Below are 27,612 nucleotides of genomic sequence, written 5' to 3' on the forward strand. Positions count from 1 at the left end.
GAAGCACTACTGTGATTGTGTGCCACTTTACTTTTTCCTTTCATGTCTAAGTGCCCGTGTTCAACAATTTCATATACTGTAATCTGCTCCTTCCACTGGTATCTCCTCAGTTAGTGTTTTGAGAGATGGCAACCTTTCACCTTGTTCCATCATCTTTTTTTTGTCATTTAATCTCTTCTGTGTTCTAGCCGGTTGCAGGTCTTCCCTACTTTCCTCCTCTTACCCTTTTTTCTGATCTTTCAGATTTGTTCAATACAAACTTTTTTCCCCCAGGTTTGAAGAAAGGTTGGTTGAGTTGTTCTCTTGACACTGATGCTACTTGACACACTGAGTGTTTTGGTTTTGATTTAATTTTCATCATGAACTGTAGCTTGACTTTATATTTGACAGTGCTTCTATTTAAGTATTAATTTTTAAAAAAAATTATTCCACACCATTCTTTTTCTCTCTCCCCGCCCCCCTCCCCCACCCCCCACCCCACCAAATGCAGACGTGTATCCTGGGGCTGCAATTCAGCAGGTAATTGGAAGGTGTGCAGAACGTGCAAGTGAGTTATCAGTTCAAGTGACCGACTCAAGGAACCAAAATTTGTGCATCTTCGCCAGTTGGACCATCTTCCTCTTCAGTACTTGTGATGTTGGAGTAATCAAGTACAGTTATTTCTGGATAACTGGATTTTTCAACTTTTGACAACCCTACAACTGCCACACAATGAGAAGACATAATATGACACTTGTTACGTTATACATGATTCTTCATCTGCTTCGGCTTTCGCATTGTGACCATGTTATTCCAAGGACTGTGTGGAAATATGGAGGTAAGATTCATATTTTCAGATTTGCTTTCATTTCACTGTCCATTGTTGTTTTGAACTTTGGGCTACACTTCACAGAAACCTAAAATTAAATGCTGACAATTATTGAAATCAAACTTCAAAGAGAACATTGTCCAGCTGTTAAATAGTAACGGAGTTAATTGTTCAGTCTCATTGGTAACAACTTTATGCCTATGTACACATGTTGATTTTTTTTTTCCTTCAGATTTTGTAGCTTTAACTTTCTTTTGGTGGTTGAGTTATGTAGGGACATAATTAAATGTTAGACTGCAGTCTTAGATTTAAGTAATAGCTCATCACCCCTATAATTAGCAGATGCAGTTTCTGTTAGGTACATCTAAGTACTTTTTTTAAAAAAAAATTGGAATGATTTGCTTGGAATTGGTGTTTTACCAAGGAAGACAAGGGCAAAAGGTGCATGAGAACATCACTACTTGCAGGTTCTCCTCCAAGTCGCACACCACTTGACTTGGAAATGTATCATTGGTCCTTCATTGTCTCTGGGTCTAAAATCTGAAATGTCTTGATCAACAACACTGTGGAGTATCTTTACTGGATCTGGCATGATGGTACAACAGTTAATGCTGCTGCCTCATCTTCTCCGGGGATCCAAGGTTGATTCTGTCCTAGAAATGTGCTAGTGGGTTAATTGGATGTTGTAAATTCTCTTTTAGTGAAGGTATGTGATTTTTAAAAAGAGTCGAAAGAGAGTTGATGGGTTTGTGACAGAGAATAAAATGTAGGGCTACGGAGGAATGTGACTGATGGGAATGTTCTGCTAGGAGCAGGCACGAACCCAGTGGGCAGAACAGCAGCATAATAAATAAGGAGGTCTACAGTGGTTCAAAAAGACCACTGACCACCACCACCACCTTATAAATAGTTCAGGGTGGGCAATAAATGCTGACTTGCCAGTGACACTTCAAACCTGGAAATGAATATAAACACAAATGTAGGCTTGCTGGAGCTGTGAGCTTCACATCTTTTTAATCATGAATTTCTTGCATCTGTTTCTCAGTAGATTTATTTTTTTTAATAGATGAGGACAGCATTGATAATACACTTTTTTTTTCAATATGCTCTGGAAATAAGAAAAATAATCAGAGGGAACACTGCTTGTGAATGGTTATAGCCCCTCCCAAGGGAACATATTTTCCCACCTTTCCTGCCCTAAACTTGGAAGACCATTCTTTCTGCACGTATGTAACATTTTTTCTGGTTCCTGCACCAGTCATCCTGTTGCGTCTCTGAATGAAATTGTAAGTTCATACTAAATTATGGTCATTTTTTTTTTCTGTCCTCACTTTGCATTTGAATGTACCTTCCCAAACTCAGAGCTCTTTACAGTCAGATAATAAGAAGATTTTCACACCATTGGACTTAATTGGAATAGATGCAAATGAAAAGTCAGTCACTAAACCCACTGTGCCATGCAGTCTGTACAGATGTTTTGAAAATGGTATGCTGGACATAAATTTTTGTATTACTCCACAGTACCTCCATTTGCCAGAGAGAAATATATTGGGTCACTAAAAGAGCTATTCCTAATTGTGCTATAATTTTTTTTCTCCTTTTCTGGCATATTTCTAAATTGTTATTTTTTTGCAAATACTCCCTCTGAACTTGCAAGTTTAGATTTCGCTGGGAAATTGTGACCTCCCTCCATTTGAACACAATTTTTGAAGCAGTCCAGTTCCTCTTCAAAGTGTTAGCAGAGTGTAGGTAAGGTGTCTAATAGAAGCTCACATTTCCTTGTTTTTTTAAAAAAAATGCTCAGAATATAATTAAAAAGATCACTCTCTGAATAAGAATACAGAGCTGTTTACCAGTGACAAAGGTTGAAAGAACTTGATGAACTGTTGCCTTATCTGGGCTCTTTTGATACTCTTAGCAATTTGGGAGAATTCCGAGCTTCCAGCTTTTAGCAATTTTAAATCTGAATCTGTTGGGTAATTTGTCAGATGAAAAAAGTTTTAATGTTCTTTAATTATGAGGGACTGGTTCATAATCTCACCATTAAACAGAGAACTGTGCTCCAACTTTATTTTTGTTTTGCAATGAACACAGTTGTACTCCATCAAGATGATTGGAAAGGAATTTTAAAGTATTCTGATTAAATCGTGAAAATAGGAAAAAATGATTTCATATATAGCTTTTTAAAGTTAGTACTCCATTATCAATCTTGAATTCCCCCTCAAAAAATCCCCTTCTTGATTTTGTTATTTGTCTCTGCTTGGGTAAATTATTTATTAAAGTGGATGACTGCATGCTGTCAATGACATCATGCAAGTGATTGGAGCTTCTGTCTTGCTTGCTGTTCTAGTCTCCATGTGTTTCCTGTCTGTAGCTGGCTGTCTCCAGTTATTATTGGTGATGGTTATATTGGCAGTCTCACAGGATTGGTGCAGTTGCATCTATAGTTCACAAAATTGCTGGAAAAGTTGTCTGCAGCTTTACAGGTTCACTGACACTTTAGATTCTCAGAGGTACAGTTGTTACTGTAGTATTATGACTTGAGAACCAAATAACTTGCCAATTGATGGTTCTGTTTGAGTGTTAGACACTGCATGGTGGTCCATCAGTTTTTGTTATTCTGAGCAAAATCTATATATTAGTGTTACAAAACCATTTTTTTCAACTCTTGACTATAAATATATTGCTGATCATTTTAGAAATTCAAATTGCTTACAAGGAATGAAACAGCAAAACAAAACTTTGTGGATTAAGGGATTCTCTGTTTTGAAGGTCATATTTCCAGCTTTCACAGAGAGTCATTAATTCCATTTTAACTACAAGGCAAACTTTTTTATATATTTAATAAACGCTATTTCCTATGGCTATTCAATTTTAGCGTGGAATTTTGCCACTAATGTTTTAGTATTTACTTACATTTATTTAGCTACAGTTTTTCTCTAACTTTAATTGTCACTGTTCATTTTGATCTGACAATTCAAATTTCAATATGATGATAGTAACTTTGATCTGGTATCTGTCCTTAAGATGCTGCCACCCTTGGCTAATGTTATAAGATCTAACTTAAGTATGACCACTTAAATGTGCCACCAAAAAAATCTGTGGTTCAAAATGTCCTTGTAAATGTGTTGAGTTAGTGATCTGAGCTATAGGAGTTTTAATGATGAAGTGAGCTGAAGCATGTATCATAGATCAATACTCAGAACTATGTTGAGTTTAACGATAGAGGCTTGTGTCCTGAGGCAGAGCAAATTTTTGACAAACGTGGATGTTTTCAATAGCTGTAAATAGGAGCGTCAGTGGAGTTCTTCTAAACTGTGAATACAGAGGTGTTTGATTTTGTATTGCAAAATATTCTAAGTCAGTGCTTCAGGACATTAAATGATCAAGCAGCATACACAAACCTCTATTGAAGCCTTGCAATAAAACAAGTAAAAAAAAAACTTTAAGGTTTTCCATTAGTGAAGGTTTTGGTTGCGGCAGCATTCACTGAATATACATGCTAGTCTAAAATACTCTGGCAAAAATACCATTGAATCAAGTGAATCAAAGAGGTACAGGGTTTTAGTTTCCAGCAGTTTTGAAAATCTTTGAATTAATGGGTCAGAATATGCAGGATTTCTCTGTGAATGCAGAAGTTCCAAACTTGCTGAGTTTAGTTAGACATTTGCTGGATTCTGCATGGAACCTTTTTTGAAATCCAGCAATGGAATATTAATCTGCCCGAATTCCACAGCACTGACACTGGAGAATTTTATCCAGCCAGGTGGTAGTATCCTCAAAAGGGATTTTGCCTAGGAAGCACACTGTATTTAAAGTCTTTGCACTCCTACAGAATCAAGCAGTATTTACTTTTCTGATAAGGGAGAGCCTAATTTGAATAACAACACCTAATGGCCCAAGTTTGCTTTAATGAGAGACACACCCCACCCACGATTTAGATAACTTTCATTGCTTTGTGCCAAACTAACTGAACTACTAATTAAATGTCTAACTAAACTAATGCCGTCTGCCTACACAATGTCCATATCCCTCCATTCTCTCCACATTCATTTGCTTATCAAAGATCCTCTTAAACACCACTGTCATATTTGCATCCACTACCACACCCAGCAGCACATTCCAGGCACCCACCACTCTGTGTAAAATCAAAAACAAAATTTGCCTCGCACATCTGCTTTGAATTTGCCACCTCTTACCTTAAGTGCATGCCCTCTAGTATTAGACATTTTGAGCCTGGGAAAAGTTTGCTGGCTGTTTACCCTATCTATGCCCTTCATAATCTTATAAACTTCATCCCCAGCAGCTGTGTAACAGAGGATTCTCTGATCTATGGGCTGTTCCTGGGGATACACACAGAGACGGACATCAACTGCTGCTGGAAGGTCATCAACTCGGTGAAAGACGCCCTTTGGTCTAACCGAAACTTGTTGGTCTTCCAGCACTGCGAGATGTCCATAAGGGAATGCTGCCGACTGGCACATTCCAGGCTGCAGGAGTACGTGCTGAGGGACGCACTGAAGCTGGGTGCAGCCAACGCAAGGGCTCGGTGGGGGAAGGACTACAGTTTAGGGTTCTTCTGCCGCTGGAGAGGGAAGGGTGGGGTCAGGCGAGAAAGCCCCTAGACATTGTAAATATGGGACTGGGTAGCCCCCTGGGAGCCACACGTGTGGCATCGGTGCTGTTTTTTATATAAAAAGGTAACACTAATGAATGATCTGTACAAAATTGTAAAGGCTTGTACTATTTTATAATTGGATATAGTTTGTCTTTTATTATGAATAAAGTTTATTTTGGATAAAAAAAAATAAACTTCTATCAGGTCTCCTCTCAATCTCCATCAATCCAGAGAAAACAACCCAAGTTGGTCCAGCCTCTCCTCGTAGCACATGCCCCCTAATCCAGGCAGCGTCCTGGTAAAGCCCCTTCTGCATCCTCTGCAAAGCCTCCACATCCTTCCTATATTGTGGTGTCCAGAATTGAATGCAATACTCCAGATGTGGCCTAACCAGAGTCTTATAAAACTGCAGCATAACTTCCTGACTCTTGAACTTAATGCTTGAATAATAAAGGCAAGCATGCCCTATGCTTTCTTTTCCACCCTATCAACCTGTGCAGCCACTTTAAGGGAGCTATGGACTTGGACCCCAAGATCCCTCTGTACATCAACACTGTTAAGGGTCTTACCATTAATAATGTACTACCCCTTTTTTACATTTGATCTCCCAAAGTGCAACACCACACACTTTGCCGGATTAAACTCCATCTGCTAGAGGTTTTATCATTCTTTGAATTGCACCTTTTATAGCATTTCACATGGCGCTTTGCTTGGTTAAGAATTTAATTTCACAGAGTCTGTTTGCTAGATTGGGATCATGTATAAAGCTTAAGAGTTCTCCTTCTATGAAAATACATGAAGGCTATCCCATTTTGCAACATCTTCAGAAATCTTTTGACATGTTAATCAAGGCACAACCAGATATTAAGAGTTGAGGGTGAGGTGAATATATTATGGGCAGATTTAGTGTGATAATCAACCATTAACATGAGGATGAATACTTTTGAATGGTTCAGTTTGTTCCTTTTGTATGTTGCATGCAGAAGACATATAACAGTTCATATAGATTATGTAAAGATTATAGAAATATTAAATGCATTTGATGAGATGCATCTGTTTGAACAAGCAGCAAATCACTCAGGACACTGACAACAGTATTTCTTAATAGAGTAGGGAAATGTTCAGCCTCATTGTCCTTCACTCTGTTTTGCCTATTCCTCTTTTATTTCTCTCTTGTTCTTTGAGCATGCTATGCACAGGAGTGAAGCTTTCCCATGTGTACCACTGGCGGTTATAAGGCACTGATGCTGTCAGCTATACTTCAGATCTTTTATGTTCAATTTGACCATTCGGCATTGAAGTTCAGCCTCACCTGAAACTAAACCTAGCAAGGCCAAAGCCATACAAATTGGTCCTCACCAGATATTCCCTAATGTTTTTTTGCTTCCTGACTGTAAATTCAGCCTGAACCCAACAATGTGGATTTTTGGCATGCTCCCTCTTTAATCACTTAATTTCAATATTTAGTGTATGCTTCCAAATCAACCTTGCTGCTCTCCTAGTTCCATCCTGTACACTGCCCACTCACTTATGTCTCTTTTAAAAGCGGACTACCATGCATCCTTTTCCTCCTGCTCTCTCAGCTTCACCTGAGTCCTCTGCTTGCAATCTTATCTTCTGTCTAGGATCCTTTGCCTTTTCCTCTCAGAAGAGCCCTCAAAACATGACTTTTTAGCCAAACCTTGAAATACCTCTATTGTAATTTAGCTCCACTGGAGACCATAATGGAAGAGTATTCCTTTGCAGCCCATGTGGTATTGGTATTGGTTTATTATTGTCACTTGTACGGAGGTACAGTGAAAAGCTTGTCTTACAAACCGATCGTACAGGTCAATTCATTACACAGTGCAGTTACATTGAGTTAGTACAGAGTGCATTGATGTAGTACAGGTAAAAACAGTAACAGTACAGAGTAAAGTGTCACAGCTACAGAGAAAGTGCAGTGCAATAAGGTGCAAGGTCACAACAAGGTAGATCGTGAGGTCATAGACCATCTCATTGTATAAGGGAACCGTTCAATAGTCTTATCACAGTGGGGTAGAAGCTGTCCGTAAGTCTGGTGGTATGTGCCCTCAGGCTCCTGTATCTTCTACCTGATGGAAGAAGAGAGAAGAGAGAATGTCCCGGGTGGGTGGGGTCTTTGATTATGCTGACTGCTATACCAAGACAACGAGAGGTAAAGACAGAGTCCAAGGAGGGGAGTCTGGTGTCTGATGCACTGGGCTGTGTCCACAACTTTCTGCAGCTTCTTGCGGTCCTGGGCAGAGTAGTTGCCATACCAAGCTGTGATACATCCAGATAGGATGCTTTCTATGGTGCATCGATAAAAGTTGGTGAGAGTCAAAGGGGACAAACCAAATTTCTTGTGTTGGCACAAGGAAGAATGTTTTAGCAGTGAAATATGGAAAGACCTGTGATCCAAGGTACAAAAAGGACCTTGTGTAATGCTGTGCAAAAAGCAAACTACTGGAGAAATGCAGCGTGTCAAGCAGCATCTGTGGAGGCATCTTTTGTAATGATCATGAATCCATCTAGATGGTTTACAGCCAATAATACTTGTTGAAATTTAATGTAGGAAATGTAGCAGCCATTTTACACCCACTGAAATTCATGATGAGATTTTCAAAAACTAGATAATTCTTTTGTTTGCATGAATCAATAATAGCATATTTTAGTTAGCATTGTAAAAATAACTCTGAGAAGCAAAAATGTTGTCCTGCATTTTAAAGCTATTAATTTAAATAATATTATTTTCAAGTACAGACTTATGGGGCAATAGGCTGACTCTTGGACAGCTTTATTGCACTGGGCCTTGGGCTGTCATTTTAGCTTGAACTTTCACCTTGCCCTCTCCTTTGACCTAGAGAAGTTTTGCATAAAGACCATGTGTGTTTCTGTGAACGCGCCTCTAAGCGTTGCTAGGCAGCAGATTGAAAGGCAATCATTTACATTGTTAAGAGAAACACAGCTGTGGCAGAATGAGCACATACAAAGCTCTGTATTTCAGTCAGACCAGAACAAAAAGCAAAAATCTGTGCCTGGTGCAGGATACTTGTAGTTTAGGGGAGTTTTTTTCCCCCCTTTTTTAAAAGAAAAGAAAGGCATCATCAAATCACGCCACATCTCTCCTGTTGTCTCCAGGTTGGGCATCCGTTTCCAAAAGAGGTGATTGGTGAAATTGTTACTGTTGAAAGTAAAGGGTCAGCAGTTTCTAACTGGTAACAATTTGAAGAGCTTTCTTCTTTCTCCTTTTCATTTAGATGGAAGTTACTAGTGCAACCAGGTCTTTATCCCCTTATAAACTGCCGCCTTTTCTCTTGGTGCACAGCTGTTCAGTGTCACCACACACAGGGCTTCAATTTTAAGACTTAGTTGTCTTTTATGGGACAATCAAGTAGCTACTGGTACTCCACTATAACTTTGGTGCCTCCTATGGAAAATGCAACTTAACTCCTCACCTCAAATCCACAACCCTATTTTTATAGTGTTACCTACCAGCAACAATAGAAACACAACGAGCCATGTTATAAATGTTAGAATCTATTTATTAATAACTGCTTGTAATAATAAGAGAAATAAAAATGTTAGATAGTAAACACTGACCCCAAAATAAACTCGAAGTATGTGTGTGGCAAGTTCCTAAACCCCCAAGTCTAGGAACAATTCTCAAAGTTCAGTTCAGCAAGTCATGAAGCAATACGATGAGCAAAGACTTCTGAAAACCACAGTAGAGTGTAGAGAGAAGGGGTTTACGAATTCTAGAAGTTCCACGATGGAACCCATACGACACCTCAATCGCTGAAGATCTCCATTGTTTTGTTCCAAATTATCTGTCACACCAAGAGCACTTGATACGTGGCTGCCCACAATATACCTGCTTTCCAGTACAGGTTCACGACAAAGTGGACTCTACAGATTGCTCCAAAAATCCATGCATGGATTGTATAGTGACAGTCACAGCTATTGTTCTTAATTCATAGATACAGACTGGCAGTCAGTGCCACCAGCTCTCTCTGTTGCTCGCGCTCACTCTCGAGCTCTCTCTCGCTCTCGCTCTCTGTGCAACTGCCAGTATGCTCCAGTTATAGTTTTGTTTTCACTCGCAGTAGTCAGATAAAACCCCACACACACTACTGTCCTTAAAGGGGCACTCACCAAGTAGCAACCTGACTCATAACAATAGTTTGAGCTTGAGATGTGTGATCACATCAACTTGAGGTGGTGTTTCATGTATGTAGTGACTCCCTTGTTCCTGGCCAGTGCAGAGGGGAATGCTTGTTGCTGGTACTACTTATTGTTGGGTTTCATGTTGTTCTAGCAGCTGACTGAGGGGCCAGAGCCCATACAAGCTAACATAGTTTTCCAATTCTGGCCCAAATTAGCGCATCCTCCCAATATCTGTGGCCAGAGATATGACATTGGAATTTCTTGCTCTAAATCCATATTTCAGTTATAAAATGACAAACTCAGAGTACAGCAGAATGAAAAACATTGTGTTGCTTCATATTCATGGATCTAAATCCAGGAACTTGCTATCCAGCAGTGTTCTGGGATGAGATCTTCAGTGGTCCAGGACAGTGGCTCATCAACACCATCTCCTCAAGGGCAATTCAGGTTGGTCACATACTGAAAAATGAATCGTAAGAAAATACTTTAGTTGGTACTTGGAGTGATCACCCCTGCCTTTTGTGTGTGACTCCTTTTAACTTCCAATACCTATATTTTAGGTGGATGTGAACCTACAGTTGTTGCACTGTGCAAGACAGTGTTCTAATGTGTTCTATTCTTTCTCTGGGCTGTCAGTGCTAAATATCTTTGACTGGTATTAAAAAGCACTCCCTCTTGGGTAATGGAGTTGCCTGTTGTTTGAGCTCATCATGAACTTGCATTTTAATAGCAAGAAATGAAGTATTCCTCCCCAGTGTTAAATATTATGAAATGTCAGCTTTTGGGATTATTTACAAATTGGGATTATTTATAACTCGCAATCATTGAATTATGTAGGCAAATTTAGCAGTGTTAATGGTGCTCTTTGTAGTCTTATTATATTGTTTGAGGAGTTTAGTGAGGAACATGATTAAAACTTGAGGATTCTGAATTTTAAAAAGAGGAAACCAAAATATTCATATGAGAAGTTGCATGATACAATACTGTCTGGAGCAAACTGCATCTAAAATTGAACCAAGTGGCACCACCTTTGCAAAGGGAAGTGCTACTGACCAGTGATTTGGCAGTCTGCACAGGGTTTGCATTTTGTGTGCGTGATATGAACTGGAAGTTGTGGAAAACCATATGAAGGAAGTTGCACACGAGTCCTGTTACTCTGTGGTAACTTGTTTGGATTAAAGTGCAACATCACATTTTCTCACATTGAATTCTACAGAGGTCTTCAAATGGTGGAGGTGCCAGCAATGTTTAAAGCGTGCTTGTGGACTAATCGCCCTCGCTTTTTCACATAAGATTGCCTCTCCCCATTACTTTAAAGAAATCTGTTTTATTTTTTGTAAATTTAATTAATGATCACATCATTAATTTTGGACCAGCCTCTGTCAGAACCCAATGTTAGATCCCTCCTCCCTCCATTGCCTTCCCCCAAACACCACATCTCTGGGAATGAATCCAGATCCTAATTGACACAGTTTGGCATGATTTCAGCTAATTTTATCTTTGGTTGAGATTCCTGCTGCCATTTGATCTGCTGGGCAGCAGGATCATCTATGGGGAGGGGAGTATGGTCAGGGTTGAGGATAAGTGGGAGGGAGAATGAGAGTAGGAGGTGAGATTTCTGATGAGGGGTGGAGAGGAAGAAGGGTTTGGGGTGGGTGGGGAGGAAACAACCAGTGTGAGAGAATGCTCCCCTCACCTTGCAAAATCCAAAAAAAAAGCTCCTCTTATTACCATGAGTAACCTTATCACTAGTGGTGGGGCAAAGGAAATTGGAGACGCCAATTTTGCAAGCTAGACCTCTGAAAAACACACATTGAGAATAGTTCAAATTGTCTCATGCCTGTTTATGACAGATACTATTGATGAAACAGAACTAGAAAAATACTGAATATTGTTCAACTTATCAAGATTCACTTGACTTCTCTAAGCCACTTTGGAGAATTGATTTTCTGAAGGAAATGCACTGCAGAACATACACTTTTTGCAGTCTTTAATAACTGAGGCAGTAACCTCATTAGAGGATATCCAAGAGGAGCTGCATGAATATCGATGTGATAGACACCAAAGAATCTATTAAAATGTACACAGTAGGGTTTTAGCTGGATGTTGGCTTGAAATGTCAAAGTATATAATCAGAACTCAGCCCTTTGGTTCCTCTTGTATCTCTTAGCAAGGTACACGACCAGAGTGCCTTTTTGCATATACAGGCTGTCCCTGGGTAACAGGTTCCATTTTTACAGTCTATTTTGTCTGTAAGTCATAAAATACTCAAAATTGATTATGGTGATCATATCACCACAGTATTGTAATGAATGGCATCAAAGCACATAAAGAACAATTATTGAAACTGGGGCGAGAGAGGAAAGTAGTTCTACTGTTTGTAGGAACAAACATATGTATGTATGTCGGACTTTTGAATTTAATAATATTACAGGAGCTCGTTCGTGTGTAGGGGTGTCCACAAGTCCGGCGTTTGTAACCCGGGGATGGCCTGTATCTGTTTCTGTTTGGGTGGGACTGCACAACTAAAACTAGTAACTAAAAGGATGTTCACGGCTCAAATTTAAAAATCGCTGCTTTAGACCCAAGGAAGATGGAGCAAAGTAGACATTTAGGAGTTCAGAAAAAATGGTGATAATGAGCAAATGTTTAAAAAAAAGTTACCTCCAGGGTCAGATGTAAAGCAGTGAGAGTTTTATTTCAAGAATTGTATAATGTTATGGAAGGGCCACATTCATTCAGGAAGCATATATTGGAGAACAAACAAAATATAGGCGTTGGAATTCTGAAATAAAGATGATGCTCAGCAGGTCAGGCAGCATCTGTGGAGTGGGGAAACAGAATTAATGTTGCAGGTTGATGTTCTTTCATCAGAGCTGGAAAAGAGATAAAACTAAGGGAATGAATGCTGGTTATTTCCTCTGGAGGAGTGTGGATAGAGGAAAGTGGTTCGAGAAATCTGGAACTGTGAGATGCAGATCCAGTTGCTGGAAATGTGAAATAAAAGAGAGTGCTGGAAATACTCAGCGGATCAGATGGTATCTGTGGAGAGAATTAATGTTGGAGGCCGGTGAATCAAAAACTGGCCAGGTGAGATGTTGTTCTTCAAACTTGTATTGAGCATTGTTGGAAAGCAAAGATGGAGGTTAGTGTGAGAGCGGGATGAAGAATTAGTGATGGATGTTTGGAAACTTGGGGGTCGCCTTTGTGGACTGAAAGGAGGTATCTGCAAAGCATTCACCCAATCTTTGTTGAGTTTGTCCAACTGTGAGCACAGAGTGCAATACACCAAATTGGAAGAATAACAAATGAATTGTTTCACCTGGATGGCCTGTTTGGCTCCCTGGATGATAGGAAAGAATGAGGTAAGAGCTCGTATACAGATGTGATGAGTGTTCTTTCAAGTTGTGGTAGAGGGGGTGCCATGGTTAAGGAAAAAGGAAGCCATCTCAGAGGATACATTGGCTTGGGGTGTTTCGGCACAGACTCAGAATGACATCAGATCTAAAAGATTTCAATTAAGAGAACATGCTACATAAACTGGGCTTGTATTTTCTTGATTTTAAATGATTGATGGAAGCTGATTTTAAGTTAATCAAAGTAGTTGATGTGGAGTTTCCTCTGGAGTTGGGAACGAACTTACAGTAAGAATAAGCTGTTTCAGGGTGATGTCAGGAAACTTTTTTTTATATAAATGTGGTGAAAATCTGGAACTTCCCATTGATGCCCTGTTTCCCCATGGCCTCCCCTTGCAAAAGCTATGTCAAAGTGAAAGCAAATGAAATCTGAGATTGATCTGAGGAAGTGATGGGTTTAAGATGTTGATCGACAATTACTGAATGGTGTATAATGTTTGGAGCTGATGGCTTAAACCTATTCCTGCTTATTAAAGTTGTGGAAAAAAATAAAACCTTGATCATCCTATAAGAGAAAACAAAACTGGCTAAGATGTCTTGTACAATAAGATGAATTCTTGACCTCACAATCTACCTCATCATGACCTTGCACCTTTCTGTCTACCCGCACTGCACTCTCTGTAACTGTAACACTATATTTTGCATTCTGTTACTGCTTTTCCCTGGTACTGCCTTGATGTACTGATATGATGAAATGATCTGTATGGATGGCATGCAAAACAAAGTTTTTTTTCACTGTACCTCAGTACATCTGACAATAATAAACCAATTTTCCATTTTTTCTCCTCAAAGTAAATATTCTGAAAAGTAATGCATTATTGGTAAAGAATTGGATTCTCGTTATAAATAGTGACCCTGCGTTTGATTTTTTTTTTCCCCCGTCCTCGTATTATTATACCAACTATTGCAGGCAGCATTTTGAATATTTTCTGAATATAAAGTAATTACCAACAAATTGTATTAGAACAGGAAAATATAATTTTGTGCAGATGCAGGTTACAAAATTATCTATGACTACAATTAATGTGGCCATATCAGAATTTGACTATATCTAATGCTTGTCACATTGTATCAGCGTAATTGCTCTTTCAGAAAGGAGAAAATAATAAATGATTGCCAGATTGTCTAGGGTGGAACAGAAGACATTAAACCACCTTTCATAAACACCATTTTAATCCATGTTCAATTTTACTGAAGTCATTTATGAATTGCAACAAGAGTAAGAAGCAAGGTTCTCTCAACATTAAACATGAATTTCAATCTCAGAAGACCATCTTGAATCATTACCAGTCTGAACTTCCCAATCACCATGCTATTCACAGCTATGACCTTTTATGTGAGGTCAAATATGCTGAACTAAGGACAGAAAGCTGGCAGACTCTAGGGAAAACTGACTTCAGTTAGGACTGACAAGGGAAAGAAAGTTTTATCTGATCATTATGGCTGCATAGTAACCCCAAATCCAATTTTTCCCTCCCCTCCCCACAAGCTTTGTTTGAATCAGATTTGAACATATAGTCCAGATGTGGATGCATAGTTTATTAAGCTACAGCACCATTTGGTCTATCAAAATGTTAAAATACAGTGCTGAATATTCAGTTTGAGGTCATTTTGTTAAAACTTGGTACTAATGTTCATTGTGACTATTTGCAGAAGTATCTTTGGTCACTTTCTCTGCCACTGGGGTGTCAAATTATTCCACACTGTTGCTTAATGAAGATCGAGGAGTGTTGTATGTGGGTGCCCAGGAAGCCATCTTTGCTGTGAACATGTCAGACATTTCAGATAAAAAACATGAGGTAACTTTTAAATATATTCTTGTTGATTGACCTTCAGCGAACTTATTGCATCTATTGATGCTTTTACTCTTCAAGAGTTTGGCCTCCTGTGCCCTTTACCTTGCATTAAGGAAATATTAACCCTTTCATATTTCTGCGCTCTTCTGAATTTAGTGTGACTTAATACAATTCCAAGAAAGTCAGCAGTGCTAGAGTACATCTTCCAGAGAGTTTAGTCTGGGCGAGTGGGATTACAGTTGCAAAAACTTATTCAAAAGCAATGGAAAAAAAAAGGTCCCAATCAATCAACATTTATTTTATGGCTCCTACCCATGCCCACATTTTTAAAGATGTAGCTAGCTCCACCCCTAATTGTTGTTATACTCAATTCCCACATGTACGACCCCTTGTTCTTATATATTAAACTCCACTTATCACCGATCTGTCCCTTCTTAATTTCATTGGCAAACTTGATATTCTGCCTCTGCCCATGTCTAAATTCTTGATGTAAATAGAAAACAGGTCCCATCTTAGAACCCTGGTGCACAACACTACACACATCTTAGAAAAACAAAGGACTGCAGATGCTGGAATCTAGATGAAAAACACTATGATGCTGGAGGAACTCAGCAGGCCAGGCAGCATCCGTGGAGTAAAGCAAACGGTCCATGTTTCGGGTCGGGATCCTTCTTCAGGACTACACACATCTTGGCTAATTGAAAAGCATATTTAAACTCGTCCTTTGCTTCTGCCCTGCATTTAGTATTATATGCCTTAAATTTCAAAGCAATCTTGTATACAGCATCTTGGCAAACATCTTGAGAAATCTGCATGCATGTGCTTTCCACCGCATTAGCTTTGGCTAAACAGTGTGCTGTTTTAATGAAAAAAAATCTGTCAAATTAATCAACCATGACTCTTGATAAATCCATGTTAGCTGCCCCTAAGTAGCTCTTTAACTGTTTCTAATCATTCATTAATATGTATAATCTTTTATAATGGATTTAGTAGCTTTCCCACAATAGAGATAAGACCTATAATTTTCTGGCTTATTTCTTGCCCACTTTAGAAGAAGGCATACATTCATCACTTTCTAGTCATCTGGCACCATTTCTATTCCGAAGATCTTTGTAATACTATGACTCAGCTTTCTGGCCTCCCCTATTTGGTGTGAACACTGTGAGGGGTTTGTGACTTCTCTTTTTAATCTGATAACTCAGGTAATTAACAATCTCAGTTGAGGAGTACACACATGATGTTACCTATCGCACAGAATTTAGGGCCTGGATACAGGCCATTTATTCCATCTGGCCCTTGCCATTGTTTATGTTCCAGTCAAACCCCCTCCTACCCTATTTCATATAATCCTATCATCATATTGTTCTCTTCTCCCTCATATACTTGCCTTGCTTCCCTTGAAATGTGTCTTGAACTTTTGGTACCAGCATCCACAGTCTATCCACTCTTGGCAAATATTTCCCTGAGTTATTGGATTTGGCAGTGACTATTTTGTTGTAGGATCTTGGTGCATTTATGACATCAGAGGAGGTCAGCTGACCCATTGTGTTTGTACCAGTTGACAAAGAGCTACCCAGCCTAATCCCACCTTCCAGCCACAGGCCCCTATTCCTGCAGCTCATGGCTCTTCGAGTACACACCCGAGTGCTTTTTAAGTATAATGAGGGTTTCTGTCTTTAGCAGTCTTTCATTCTTGGGTGAAAAGAATTTCCTCATACTCCTTAATCCTTCCAATTACTCTCTGCCTCCTGGTTCTTGATCCCTGTGGCACGGGAAAAATAGATCTTTCCATTCGCCCTATCCAGGTCCCTCGGTTTTATAAATCCCAATAAAACCTCCTGTTAGCTTCATCTGTTCAAAAGAAAATTACCCGAGCTTATCTAGTTTTTTCTCAATTCTGCAATTTACTTGTCTTTGTGTTGTCCTCGTAAATCTCCTCCACATCCTGTCCAGTGCTACCACATCTTTCCTGTAATGTGGTGAACAGAATTGTATGCAGTACTTGAGCAGTGACGCAACTGGTGTTGTATGCAGTTCTACCAAAGCTGCTTTTTATGTTATATAGAATGTTAGAACAAAGAGGGCAAATATCCCTCATGCCTGTACACCAACTTAATGACTTAACAACAAAAAACTGTAAATATTGTAAATCTGAAATAAAAAAAGACAACTGGAGTTGTATAGCATGTGGGGCAGCACCTGTGGAGAGAGAGAGAGAAATAGTTAACATTTCTCGTTAGTAACTTTTCATCAGTGTGGTCATCAGCAAGGTCATCAACCTGAAACGTTAGCTGTTTCTCTCTCCAAAGGTGCACTAACTTATGATTCTGGACAATTATAGTTGTATGTTAGTGCTGAAATTGTTGTGCCTGTTCTTTCAGGTCTACTGGAAAGTCTCAGATGAAAAACAAAGTAAATGTGCTGCTAAAGGGAAATCCAAAGAGGTAATTTTTTCATTTGATCAGATTGTACATATCTGAGATATAGAATGAAGTGATTCGACAGAATCCATATAAAGGCTATAAGTAACCTTATTAGCTGCTTATTGAAAAGCACTCCCCAATCTCCCTCCTTAAGCTTAGCTGGTGAAACCTACTCTTCATGTGAACAAATTTTCCTTCAATTCTGCTTGCCTTTTCCAAACCAAAGGGCCAATCTCTGACAGTCTTTCTGTGCGATGTTTGGAACAGTCCTTATTTCAGTCCTACTCGGGCCATCTCCCTCACCTCTTTCCAGCACATTAATGACTATATTGATCCTGTGTCTTGCATTATCTTACCTGTCAGTCTTCACCCTGCTCTCACTTTCTATTTCCCATACTTCTGCTTTCACATCCCCTCCCCACCCCTCCCCCCCTGCTCTGCGACAGAACAAGAGAAAGGTTCCCCTTGTACTCGCATTCCACCTCACCAGGCTAGACATTCAATCCTCTGTAATTTCCACCACCCTTAATGAGATTCCACATCTTCCCTCCTTGTTTGCAGTATTCTACAGGGTCTATTATCTCCACAACTCCGTAGTTCACTCTTCCATATCTGCCAACCACTCCCATTCTTGTAGCGCTTTCCCATGCAAACATGGGGTGTAACATCTGGGCTTTTTTTTTCCTCTTCCCACCATCCAGGGACCCGAACAGTCTTTCCAGGTGAATCACTGCTTCATCAGGACTTCCTCCAACTTACTTCATCACATTCAGCACTCACAATGTGGTGCCCTCTGCGTTAGAGAAAACAAATGCAGATTAGCTGACTTCTCGTCAGGAACATTCTGACCGAGTGACCCTCAACTTAAAAACGTGTGCATGAGGAAATAGGAGCAGGCCATTCAGTCCCTCGACACTCCCCAGCCATTCAATATGATCCTACCTGATCTGCTCCAGAAAACATCTCCTCTTCTGTTCCAGTTCCCCACAGCCCAGGTCTTCCAAAATTGTATCAACTTCCTCTTTATATACACCTGATGATCTAACCTCTTGTGTGACTTTGAGCCATGCAGAGACCAGAGCTGCAGACGTAACATGGCTTTATTCAGCACAAACAGACACACTGGGGAGCCCTGGTGGTCGAATCTCTCCTGAACATTAAGTTTTTATACTCTTTATCACAAAGATAACCACTGGTGATTTAAATACAATTTCAATAGTCACAATTGCATAGTGCACTTCAATATTTTGGGCGTGGACAAATGTTTCAATAGAATTACTTATTTACAGTGGGGGCACATCTTAACTGACTAGACCAACTCTGAATATTCAAGCACCTTTGTTGAGACAGTGTAGCTTATATTAATATTCTAAAAGTTTCTGAATCCTTTTTAGTTACAGTATCGTGAGGGTTGACTCTCTGGGCACAAAACACCAAGGTACTGATTGACAAAACAAATATGCCTATTACCATGTTTTGATGTGCTAAGGGGCAAAATGGCCAGTCTGGAACCTTCCTTAATCTTTGTCACAATGGTTCGCAATATCTTAGCTCAAGATGTGTGATGCCTGGTTTAATAGATGCCAATTAAGATGACACTATTGTTTATATATTTATTATATGCATATGAGAATGCTTCGTGATCATGTTACTTTCCAAGCTAGTGGTCTCCAATTGTAAACCTGTAGCCTTCTCTCTTCAAAGACAGTGCTGTTTGTTTATGCAGCTGTGTTTTCCAGTTTCAAGACTGATTAAAACTTAATACTATTATAATCTTAAACGTTATACTTTCCGGCAATAGTGGCTTCTCCTTAAACCTCCACAATACTCCAAAATTCCAGAAATATGCCACCTTCCGTGAGAAGTTGTTTCTCTACACCTTAGTTTTAACTTGCAGTTATCTGTCACTTAAGTTCTCCATTCAACTTCTGATCTTTCAGCCTGTTGACTTCCTTCATTATTCCAAAGAAAGCTCGCATAAGTTCAGGGAGCAGCAGCTCGTCTTCCATTTAGCAAGGTTGCAAGTCTTGGGACTCTATTGAATTCAGCAATTTCAGATAACCAGCCTATCCTGTTTGTGCTAGAAGTGACCATTCTCATGTAAGGTCATACTCTATAACATTAACTCAATTTTCTTTCTCCCCACAGACACTACATGATCTGCTGAATATTTTCAGCATTCTCTTTTATTTCAGTCTTCAAGCAATTGTTCTGTGCCTAGTAGTTCCAGGACTTTTTTCCCCCTTCTCTCTCTACTTCAGCTCCTTTTGTTGCCATTCTTCCAGACAGACCAGCTATGATTAATAAGCATTCATCATTTTCTCTTGGATGTCACCAATATCATTTGTATCGACTGAACAAAATTGATCTCCCCCTTTCACAGACATTCCCTTTGTTCTTTCTACCCTTTCTCTTCTTAGCAACTTAAAAATGTATGCTTGTTTTCTCACCTTTTCTAGTTCTGCTGTAAGATCATTGATCCAAAATGTTAACCCTGTTTTTCTCTCTCCACAGATGCTACCTGACTTCTGAGCATGCCCAGCATTTTCTATTTTCCTTTTTGTATCATCTGCTCTGGTTTATTCCAGGAGCTTTGCTAAGTGACCAAACAAGGTTCTGGAGAGCAGGAGAACTTCTAATGATCTGTAAACATATTGAATGTAACTCATAATATTTACAAGTTATATTAATCTCAATGCATTTATTATTTTTCTGTAGACTGAATGTCTGAACTACATACGAATCTTGCATGAATTTGACGATGAAACCCTCTATGTCTGTGGGACTTTTGCATTTCAACCAACTTGTGATTACCTTGTAAGTATGGATTTTTAACATTTGGTAGAACATACTGTACTTCATCAAATTTAAGCAACTTATTTGACCCTTTGTTTTGCACTCATAGTCACTTAAGGATTTTAGTCTGCAACAGAGAAATGAGGAAGGCAAAGGCAAGTGTCCATTTGACCCTGCTCAAAAATACACTTCCATAATGGTTGGTAAGTATCCAATTGTAAGTTCTGCACTTGTTGTTCAGCAATGTACATTATTATCTGCTTGATACTATTGGCATTTCCTTCTTCATTGTATTTATTTCAATGGGGTTCCTAAAGTGAAACCAAGAGTTGTTTTCCCCCAGTGGAACTGGGCTTGAGTCCAATCAAACTGATGTCATTAACATGAATTATTTCAATGTAATTGAAGTGAGAAAGGCAACTGGTACTCCAGGCTTGCCTTGTGTTGTCTTGTGCTTTGATAATAATAGTCTTTGCTGGAGAGTAGCCTTCCTTCTTTTAAAAAAAAACAAAAGCTCCTCTGCTTTATGACTTTGTATTTTCTACGTGGATTGAAATTTTTGATCACAGTCACTTCTTGCGAAGTTCGAGCTCAGCACTACTGAGAGAGCTCAGCCAAGTCTACAATGTCGGTCAGTGAGAGCCATGAATTCAGAGCTGCAGTATTGAACTATTGCTGAGATTCAAGCTAAGGTACATTGCAGCAAAGACCATAACTTGCTACTCAAATGTGTGCATCCTTGACTGTGGCCTAACATTGAAAAAAATGTGCTTAACAATACTGGCATCCTACACACCCATGAACATAACCATGTCAATCAAAGGGACAATTTACAATCTCCAGTCCTCTCATCCATGTAAGAAAGTGGCTCTTTCCTCATCGAAAGCTACATGCTATGCAACGTAGCTCAGTTAAAAATGAGAAGAATACAGTGAAAGAAATATAAGTGGTTGTCCTAGAGTTTAAAATGAAAAGCAGAGCACATCAAATTATTTAAAAATATTTCCATCTATGTAGAGCATGTATAGTTACAAAGTTTATCTGTTTTGTATTAAGAGATCCTTTTGTGCTATTTCAGATCGTGAGCTTTATTCGGGAACAGTATACAATTTTCTAGGAAGTGAGACTGTCATTCTTCGGGGTCATTTAAGGACAGAATATGCAATACCCTGGTTAAATGGTGAGTGTATTGAATTGCAGATTCCAGTCAGTGTTTTGGATCATCATTTCATGCACATCAGTACTGAACAAGTGCTGTATAGCCCTGGCTAACAACAAACAAAATTAGTTGATTTGCTTGTTTATTTCATTGCTTTTTGTGGGGCCTGACGAAAAATGGTTGTTGCATTCCTTGCATTGCAGCTATGAATGTACTTCAGAAGTGCTTCAGGCTATGGTGATTTATGCATCCTGAGTTTATGAAAAGCAGTACAGTTGTTGTTTCCTTTTTCTTTTGTTAAATCCACATGCTGTTAAAATCCAAACAAGTTGAATAATGAAGCAAAACAAAATGCCAGAAACATAACTACACAAAGTTATTTTCATGTGGGATCCATGTTCAGTGTGGTCGGAGATGGAATTAAGTAATTCTTCTTGGCGGTTTTAATGTATAATGGAGGTAATTTGGAATAGATGTTCCAAGGTTCTGATGTTCATTCTGTGATAAGTAGAGCTGTCAGCGGCCTTTAAAAAGAAGTTAGTTTCATGATTCAGTCCTAGTTGAGGAAAAATGTATGTTTTCCAGAAGATGGAAAGTCCTCTCCCCCCTCAGAGTTAAAGAGTCCAAGTGTATAACTGGTAGTTTAGTTACTTTAGGTAGCGGTGAATCTATGCGAACTATGATGGCCCTACAAATCATTAATTTTTGTTATGGTAAGTTCTTAACTTGAGTGACATTTAATTTATGCAGCATATTGAAACATTTAACCTTAACGGTTGGAGCTTTTGAACAGCAGTGAAGTGTATCTAGAGTACATAGAGTATTCTGCACCTCTTAGATTTCTGAAACTGTGTCAAGATGACTGAGCAGTTTTTATTGTGTGTATTGTATTTGCTGGAGGAAAATTGTAATCAAAAGTGCCTGCTCTTTGAATAAGGTCTCAAAAGAACTTTAAATTGGAACTTTGATTTTAATATCTCTTCTGATTTATGAAGCAACTTATTTGGACATTCAGCATGTCTGTGGTGCAGCAGGAGCTTATTAATCTTGTTTACTTACTCTTGAGAGTCTGTGGAACTAAGTTGTTATATTCGGTTTAGAAACAAGAATGCTGCCTCTTGAGGCAGTCTGTTATATTTTGAATGTGATCTATGTGCTACATTTTCTTCATGTGGCAAGAGCTTAAACCTGAGCATATCAACTGTTGGCCAGACCTGTGGAAGAGGAAAATGTAGTTTCTTTAAGACTGAGATGACTTGGACATTGTGTCTGAGGGTGGAAATTTAGAATTATGCAGTTCTGACAGACTTGGTGATCCAAAAACTTAGCAGGGATGTTGATAGTTGGGCGGGGGTCGGCAAATTTCTTAAATGTATTCCTCTGCATGCCAGATGCTCTGCTACTGCAAAAAAAACGGTTTGAGCAAACAATGATTCCTGGAAAAATTGGGATAAACTTGGAGATTTGTGTTTCCTTTGGTACTTGTTTATCATGGAACATTCAAAATGTTTCTGGTATTTCTATCACCAAGAATCTGCATGTTGCTTTTCCACAGAGCCAAGTTTTGTCTACTCAGACGTGATAAGAGAGAGTGAAACTAATTTGGGCGGTGGTGATGATAAGGTCTACTTCTTCTTCACTGAAGTGTCAATTGAATATGAGTTCTATAGCCGAATTCTAGTGCCAAGAATAGCTCGAGTGTGCAAGGTAAGATCTGACAACTATTTCATCAATTTTAATAAGTGCTAATATTTAGATCAAGTAGTAGTAAGGGGAAAACAATTGCAAACAATCTGTCCCTATTGCTGTGATCACTGAAGCTATGTAAAATAGGGCTTATTTACACTGTCTGTGGCAGTCTATGAATGTCACCCAGCATTTGATGTGCATCTTCATGTTTTAATGCATTCACTTTACAGTCCACTATGTCTGCAGTCTACGTATCTCCAATCCTACCAGATTGTGTGACAGTGAGTTGAATAGGTAGGAACTGGATTACTGTGGGTGAATTGTGTACAGAGTGAGAAATCGGGAAGGAAAGATTAAATTAAGGAAGAAAAAGTTTAAAATTTTAATTTGATGTTTTGTAAAATCTCCAGGGACAAATAAGACCTGCCTGTATAAATTGCAATACTTTATTTTTAGTTCCAGATTTCTTTTGGTAGTAATTAATACTGATCGCATTGTTTAAAAAGATATTTGACCTGAACCAGGCAAGACCAAATTTTCAGTAGTGAGTTCATTTGTGTCAATCTGCAGATGCAACAACTTCAAGCTGTCCACTGCATTTCACTGGTAACTTGATCAGCATTTCATGCCTCAGATAACAGATACTGGATTTAATCATTTGACTATGTGTCTGCCATAATCTGAAGTTTTTGGGAAAATTGGATATAAATCTGTGATTGCCATTAGTCTCGCTGTTATTTTGATGAAAAATGCTGTGTTGGCTTGTGTTGAAGTGCTTTGTTGGGTTGCTGTTGCAAGAATGAGTTCTTTGAGCCTAACATTGATTTCTGAAATTCTTTTAAGTGTTAGATAGCCATGGCTAGCAGTTTAATGGCTGCATTTAATTATAATGAAGACAGTGGATCTGCCTGTACTGTCCGATTGTGTGAGCTAAATGGTAGTGATGTCATCTGTAAATAATCATTGATTGTAAGAGAAAGTAAATCAAGGAACTCCATCTGCTCAATGCTGATTCTAAATCCCATTGCCTCTAGTATCATCTAAGGAAGACCACTTGCCATCAAATGCACATTGATTGCCTGTGAATTTGAAATGTTTTTGTTTTCATTCAGGGAGGGTTTTTAACAGTTATTGGATACCTGCATGTGTTATAAATCTATTGGAAATGTGCAATAAACTTAAATACTGATATCCAATTTAATAAAATTCAGGGTGACCAAGGAGGATCAAGAATTCTGCAGAAAAGATGGACGTCATTTCTTAAAGCTAGACTGGTCTGTTCTCTTCCCGAGTCTGATTTCGTCTTCAATGTCATTCAGGATGCATTTGTTTTGAAAACGCCAAATTGGAAGGAGACCGTGTTTTATGGTGTATTTACATCACAGTGGTAAGTAGCTATGTTCTGTTGCCTTGTTTTTCAATATTAAAAGTTTAAATACCTTTTGAAATAGTATTATTCAGCAATGCTGCTTATGCCAGGACCTACCCATTTTCCCCACAAAAGTCCTGATTTGCAGAGCTGACACAAGTCAGCGGTGGTACCTTATGCCTCTCTGTTGCCAGCTGTGTGTCTCTTCTCTCCCTGCCCTGCCCTTCCCTCCCCCCACCCACCCACCTCCACCCCAGCCCCATGCTGTTCCAGTGGATGACTTGCGAAGTTCAACTAGGCAGTGTAGTTTTCCACAGGTTGAGAAGCCAGTCTGCTGAGCCTGCACCAGATTAAAATGCACAAGCCTAGTAGTGCCCATTCAGATAAATCAGAGAAGACTACCAGGAAAGAGACAAGTAATTATGTTTTTGTTTGCTTAAGGTAGTTGTAAAGATTTAAATTGATTTTTAGTACGTGAAGGCAATGTTTTGCTGGCGGAGGTGGTGCAGGCAGACACATTAGGGACATGTAAGATACTCTTAGGTGGGCACGTGAATGATAGAAAAATTGAGGGTTATGTGGGAGGGAAGGGTTAGAGCAGCATAAAATGTCAGCACAACATTGTGAGCTGAAGGGCCTGTTCTGTGCTGTAATGTTCTATGTTTTTAGTTTTTAAATGTAAAACATACTAATATTTTTAATTTTAAACAAAACATAATCATTTTGTGTGCCAGGTGTTGGTGAATGAATGTCGAAGTCATTCACAAACATTTGATTGACCTGCCTGCTTTAAAAGCCTGAGTATCTGGGGTGGCAGAGGAGGCTGCAGGAAAGGGCATGAGGGCTCAATGGCTTCTGTGATTGCGTGAGTCCTATGCTAAGACGCCCCATGCTGAAGTGCTGGGCAGCACGGAGCTAGGTTAGAACAATCGTTGGGTCAAAGGCAACTGGCCAGTGATTTCATAGCAACAGATTTGCCTCTTTATATTTTAGTGTTGCCTGTTGGTTTTTACTCGATATATTAGTAGGTTCACCCAATGTTGACTAGTAGGTCTGTCTGGCTTGGTTGTTGTGCTTAGATAGCATTTAATAAGCATTCCTCTGTATAGTTCAAACCTGATCGAAATATTTGCGAGTCACATCGAAGTCGTCATTAGTCTTCCATCAGTTTCTTCACATTCCTGCTCGCTCTTAGTTTTAATGGAAAGTTTTGTTTTCAGCACTTGTGTTCCTTGCACTAAAGATGTACTTTAAATGTTTATCCCTGCAACTTCATGTATTGATGATATTAGCAATTCCTGTACTAAATTCTCTCTTGAGCATGATGTATATCAGCAGTGGGAAGTATATAGAGTAAATAAGTAACTAGAGCAGTGTCACTTTGGATGAATGTAATTGTTCACATCTGTTCTTGGCTGCCATCAGAAATGAACTGTGAAATTATTGTGATTAGACATCTAAAAATTCAAAGCTAAATGAAGAACAAGAGTTCAAAAGAAACTGCAAATACTGGAAATCTGAAACAAAAACAGAAAATACTGGTAATAGTTAACAGGTCATGCAGCATTTGTGGATAGAGAAGGAGTTAACATTTAGGGTCTAAGAACCTTTATCTTTGACATGAACCAATTCAACAAATTAGCACAATATTTGAAAGCTTGGATGGTTAGTTCCTACAAAGAGTGTGACACTAGGTCATATTACTATCTGGCACCTGGATATGAATTGAAGTGGTTTATCAGCCAATACAAACTAAATTTGACAAGGTAGGGTAAAGAGAAGTGGCGTGGTTTGATTTACTCAGACTCTGCTGTTGCTGTAGAAACAATGGACACGTGTTCATGTGCAGTATTTATGGAGCTATCTTAGATTACAGTGTTGATTACTTTGGGCAGAGGTTGGTCTTGCATGTGCACATGTAATCAAATTACTGTTCTTGATTTTGACTGCAAGTACTCTACTCCCAAAATGTATAAACATATGTAAAGATAATAATTTGTTTCTCTGGCCTAATTAATGATTGAGAAATGACAATATGATATATTATTAATATTATTTTGATAATACTAGTTTGTTTCAAGTACTCTGGTCCGGTGTTGGATCTCCTTTGCTGCCTCGACGCCACTTTTAGGGAACCATGTACTTGTACTCCTAGGTCCCTCTGTTCTACAACACTCCCCAGGGCCCTACAGTTCACTGTGAAAGTCCTACCCTCGTGTGTCAAAATTCTTGTCAAAGTGCAGAAGTGTCATTGAGCTACTTTTTTAAACAGTCTGATCCATCCATTTGCAAGTATGGACTAGAAATATGATGGCTACATCTCAAAGCTAAAATGCACAGCCTCAGTACAATCTTGTAATATCTTTTTTTTGTACCTTTTTGTCAGGAGTAATTTGGAAGTGTCAGCAGTTTGCAGCTTTAACATGTCGAAAGTGGAGGATGTTTTCTCTACAGGGAAGTTCATGCAAGGTGCCACCTTTGACCAGTCCCACGTAAAGTGGGTCAGATTTGGAGGAACGATTCCATTGCCACGTCCTGGCTCGGTAAGTAGTCTTGACTGTTCCACTTCAGTCCAGGTTGTTACAAGTCAAGCAGTGTGTCTGCCAGTGATTTACAATAAGGTATAGTGTTCCACTGTTGTACTCAAACAATGGGGAAACAAAATAATGTGACATGGCTGTTAAATTACAACTTTATAGTTTGCCATCTTCAACGTTTTTAATAAATATGTTTGTGGAACACAGTTATCCCTCAGCTAAGGAAGTCAGCAGTATGAATAATTCATGCCAATATGCAGACGTATTATTGGATGCTTTGCTATCGTACCATCATTTTTAAAATGTGTATACCAGAGATTCTACAATACAGTAATTGTGAAGTGTACTAATTTTAAAACCAATATATCTTTCACCACTTCATCATCTGGACAGATTGTTAAGAACCAGTTCTTCCTCCACAAAGCAATTTCTTGTTTGATCCCTGCAGTTAAGAGTGTAAGTTGCTGATGTTGAAATATTGCTTTCTTCATTCAATTACTTTTCTCTCTTTCCAGTGCATAACCAATGAGGCAAGAGCTTTGAATTTCAGTAACTCTCTCATGTTGCCAGACAAAACTCTCCAGTTTGTTAAGGATCACCCTCTGATGGCAGATACAGTTAACCCCATTGGAAATGCCCCTAAATTGGTAAAGAAAAATGTCAACTATATACAGATTGTTGTGGACAGAGTTAGAGCACTTGATAACCTCCTGTATGATGTCATGTTTATTGGTACAGGTGAGTATTTGTAACATTTAAATGTTTTATGAATGTATTATTTTCATTCATGGTAGAATTCCCTGCGTGCATCTGTCAACAATTTTTATTCTCTTT

At 38.9% G+C, this 27,612-nt stretch overlaps 1 protein-coding gene across 8 annotated transcripts in view; it reads left to right on the forward strand.

The window, feature by feature from the left end:
• Window positions 1-27,612, forward strand: part of sema4d (sema domain, immunoglobulin domain (Ig), transmembrane domain (TM) and short cytoplasmic domain, (semaphorin) 4D) — a 145,306-nt gene that overhangs the window by 83,467 nt on the left and 34,227 nt on the right. For all 8 annotated transcript variants that reach the window (XM_052019966.1, XM_052019965.1, XM_052019962.1 and 5 more), the window contains exons 3-12: window positions 491-817; window positions 14,663-14,808; window positions 17,187-17,249; window positions 19,947-20,045; window positions 20,134-20,227; window positions 21,103-21,204; window positions 22,739-22,890; window positions 24,084-24,259; window positions 26,628-26,784; window positions 27,294-27,516. In XM_052019966.1, coding sequence (XP_051875926.1) covers window positions 712-817; window positions 14,663-14,808; window positions 17,187-17,249; window positions 19,947-20,045; window positions 20,134-20,227; window positions 21,103-21,204; window positions 22,739-22,890; window positions 24,084-24,259; window positions 26,628-26,784; window positions 27,294-27,516 — 1,318 coding nt within the window. In that variant the 5' untranslated portion in view covers window positions 491-711. The remainder of the gene's footprint in view (window positions 1-490; window positions 818-14,662; window positions 14,809-17,186; window positions 17,250-19,946; window positions 20,046-20,133; window positions 20,228-21,102; window positions 21,205-22,738; window positions 22,891-24,083; window positions 24,260-26,627; window positions 26,785-27,293; window positions 27,517-27,612) is intronic.

The sequence above is a fragment of the Pristis pectinata genome, chromosome 7 (assembly GCF_009764475.1).
Source record: "Pristis pectinata isolate sPriPec2 chromosome 7, sPriPec2.1.pri, whole genome shotgun sequence".
NCBI lineage: Eukaryota > Metazoa > Chordata > Chondrichthyes > Rhinopristiformes > Pristidae > Pristis > Pristis pectinata.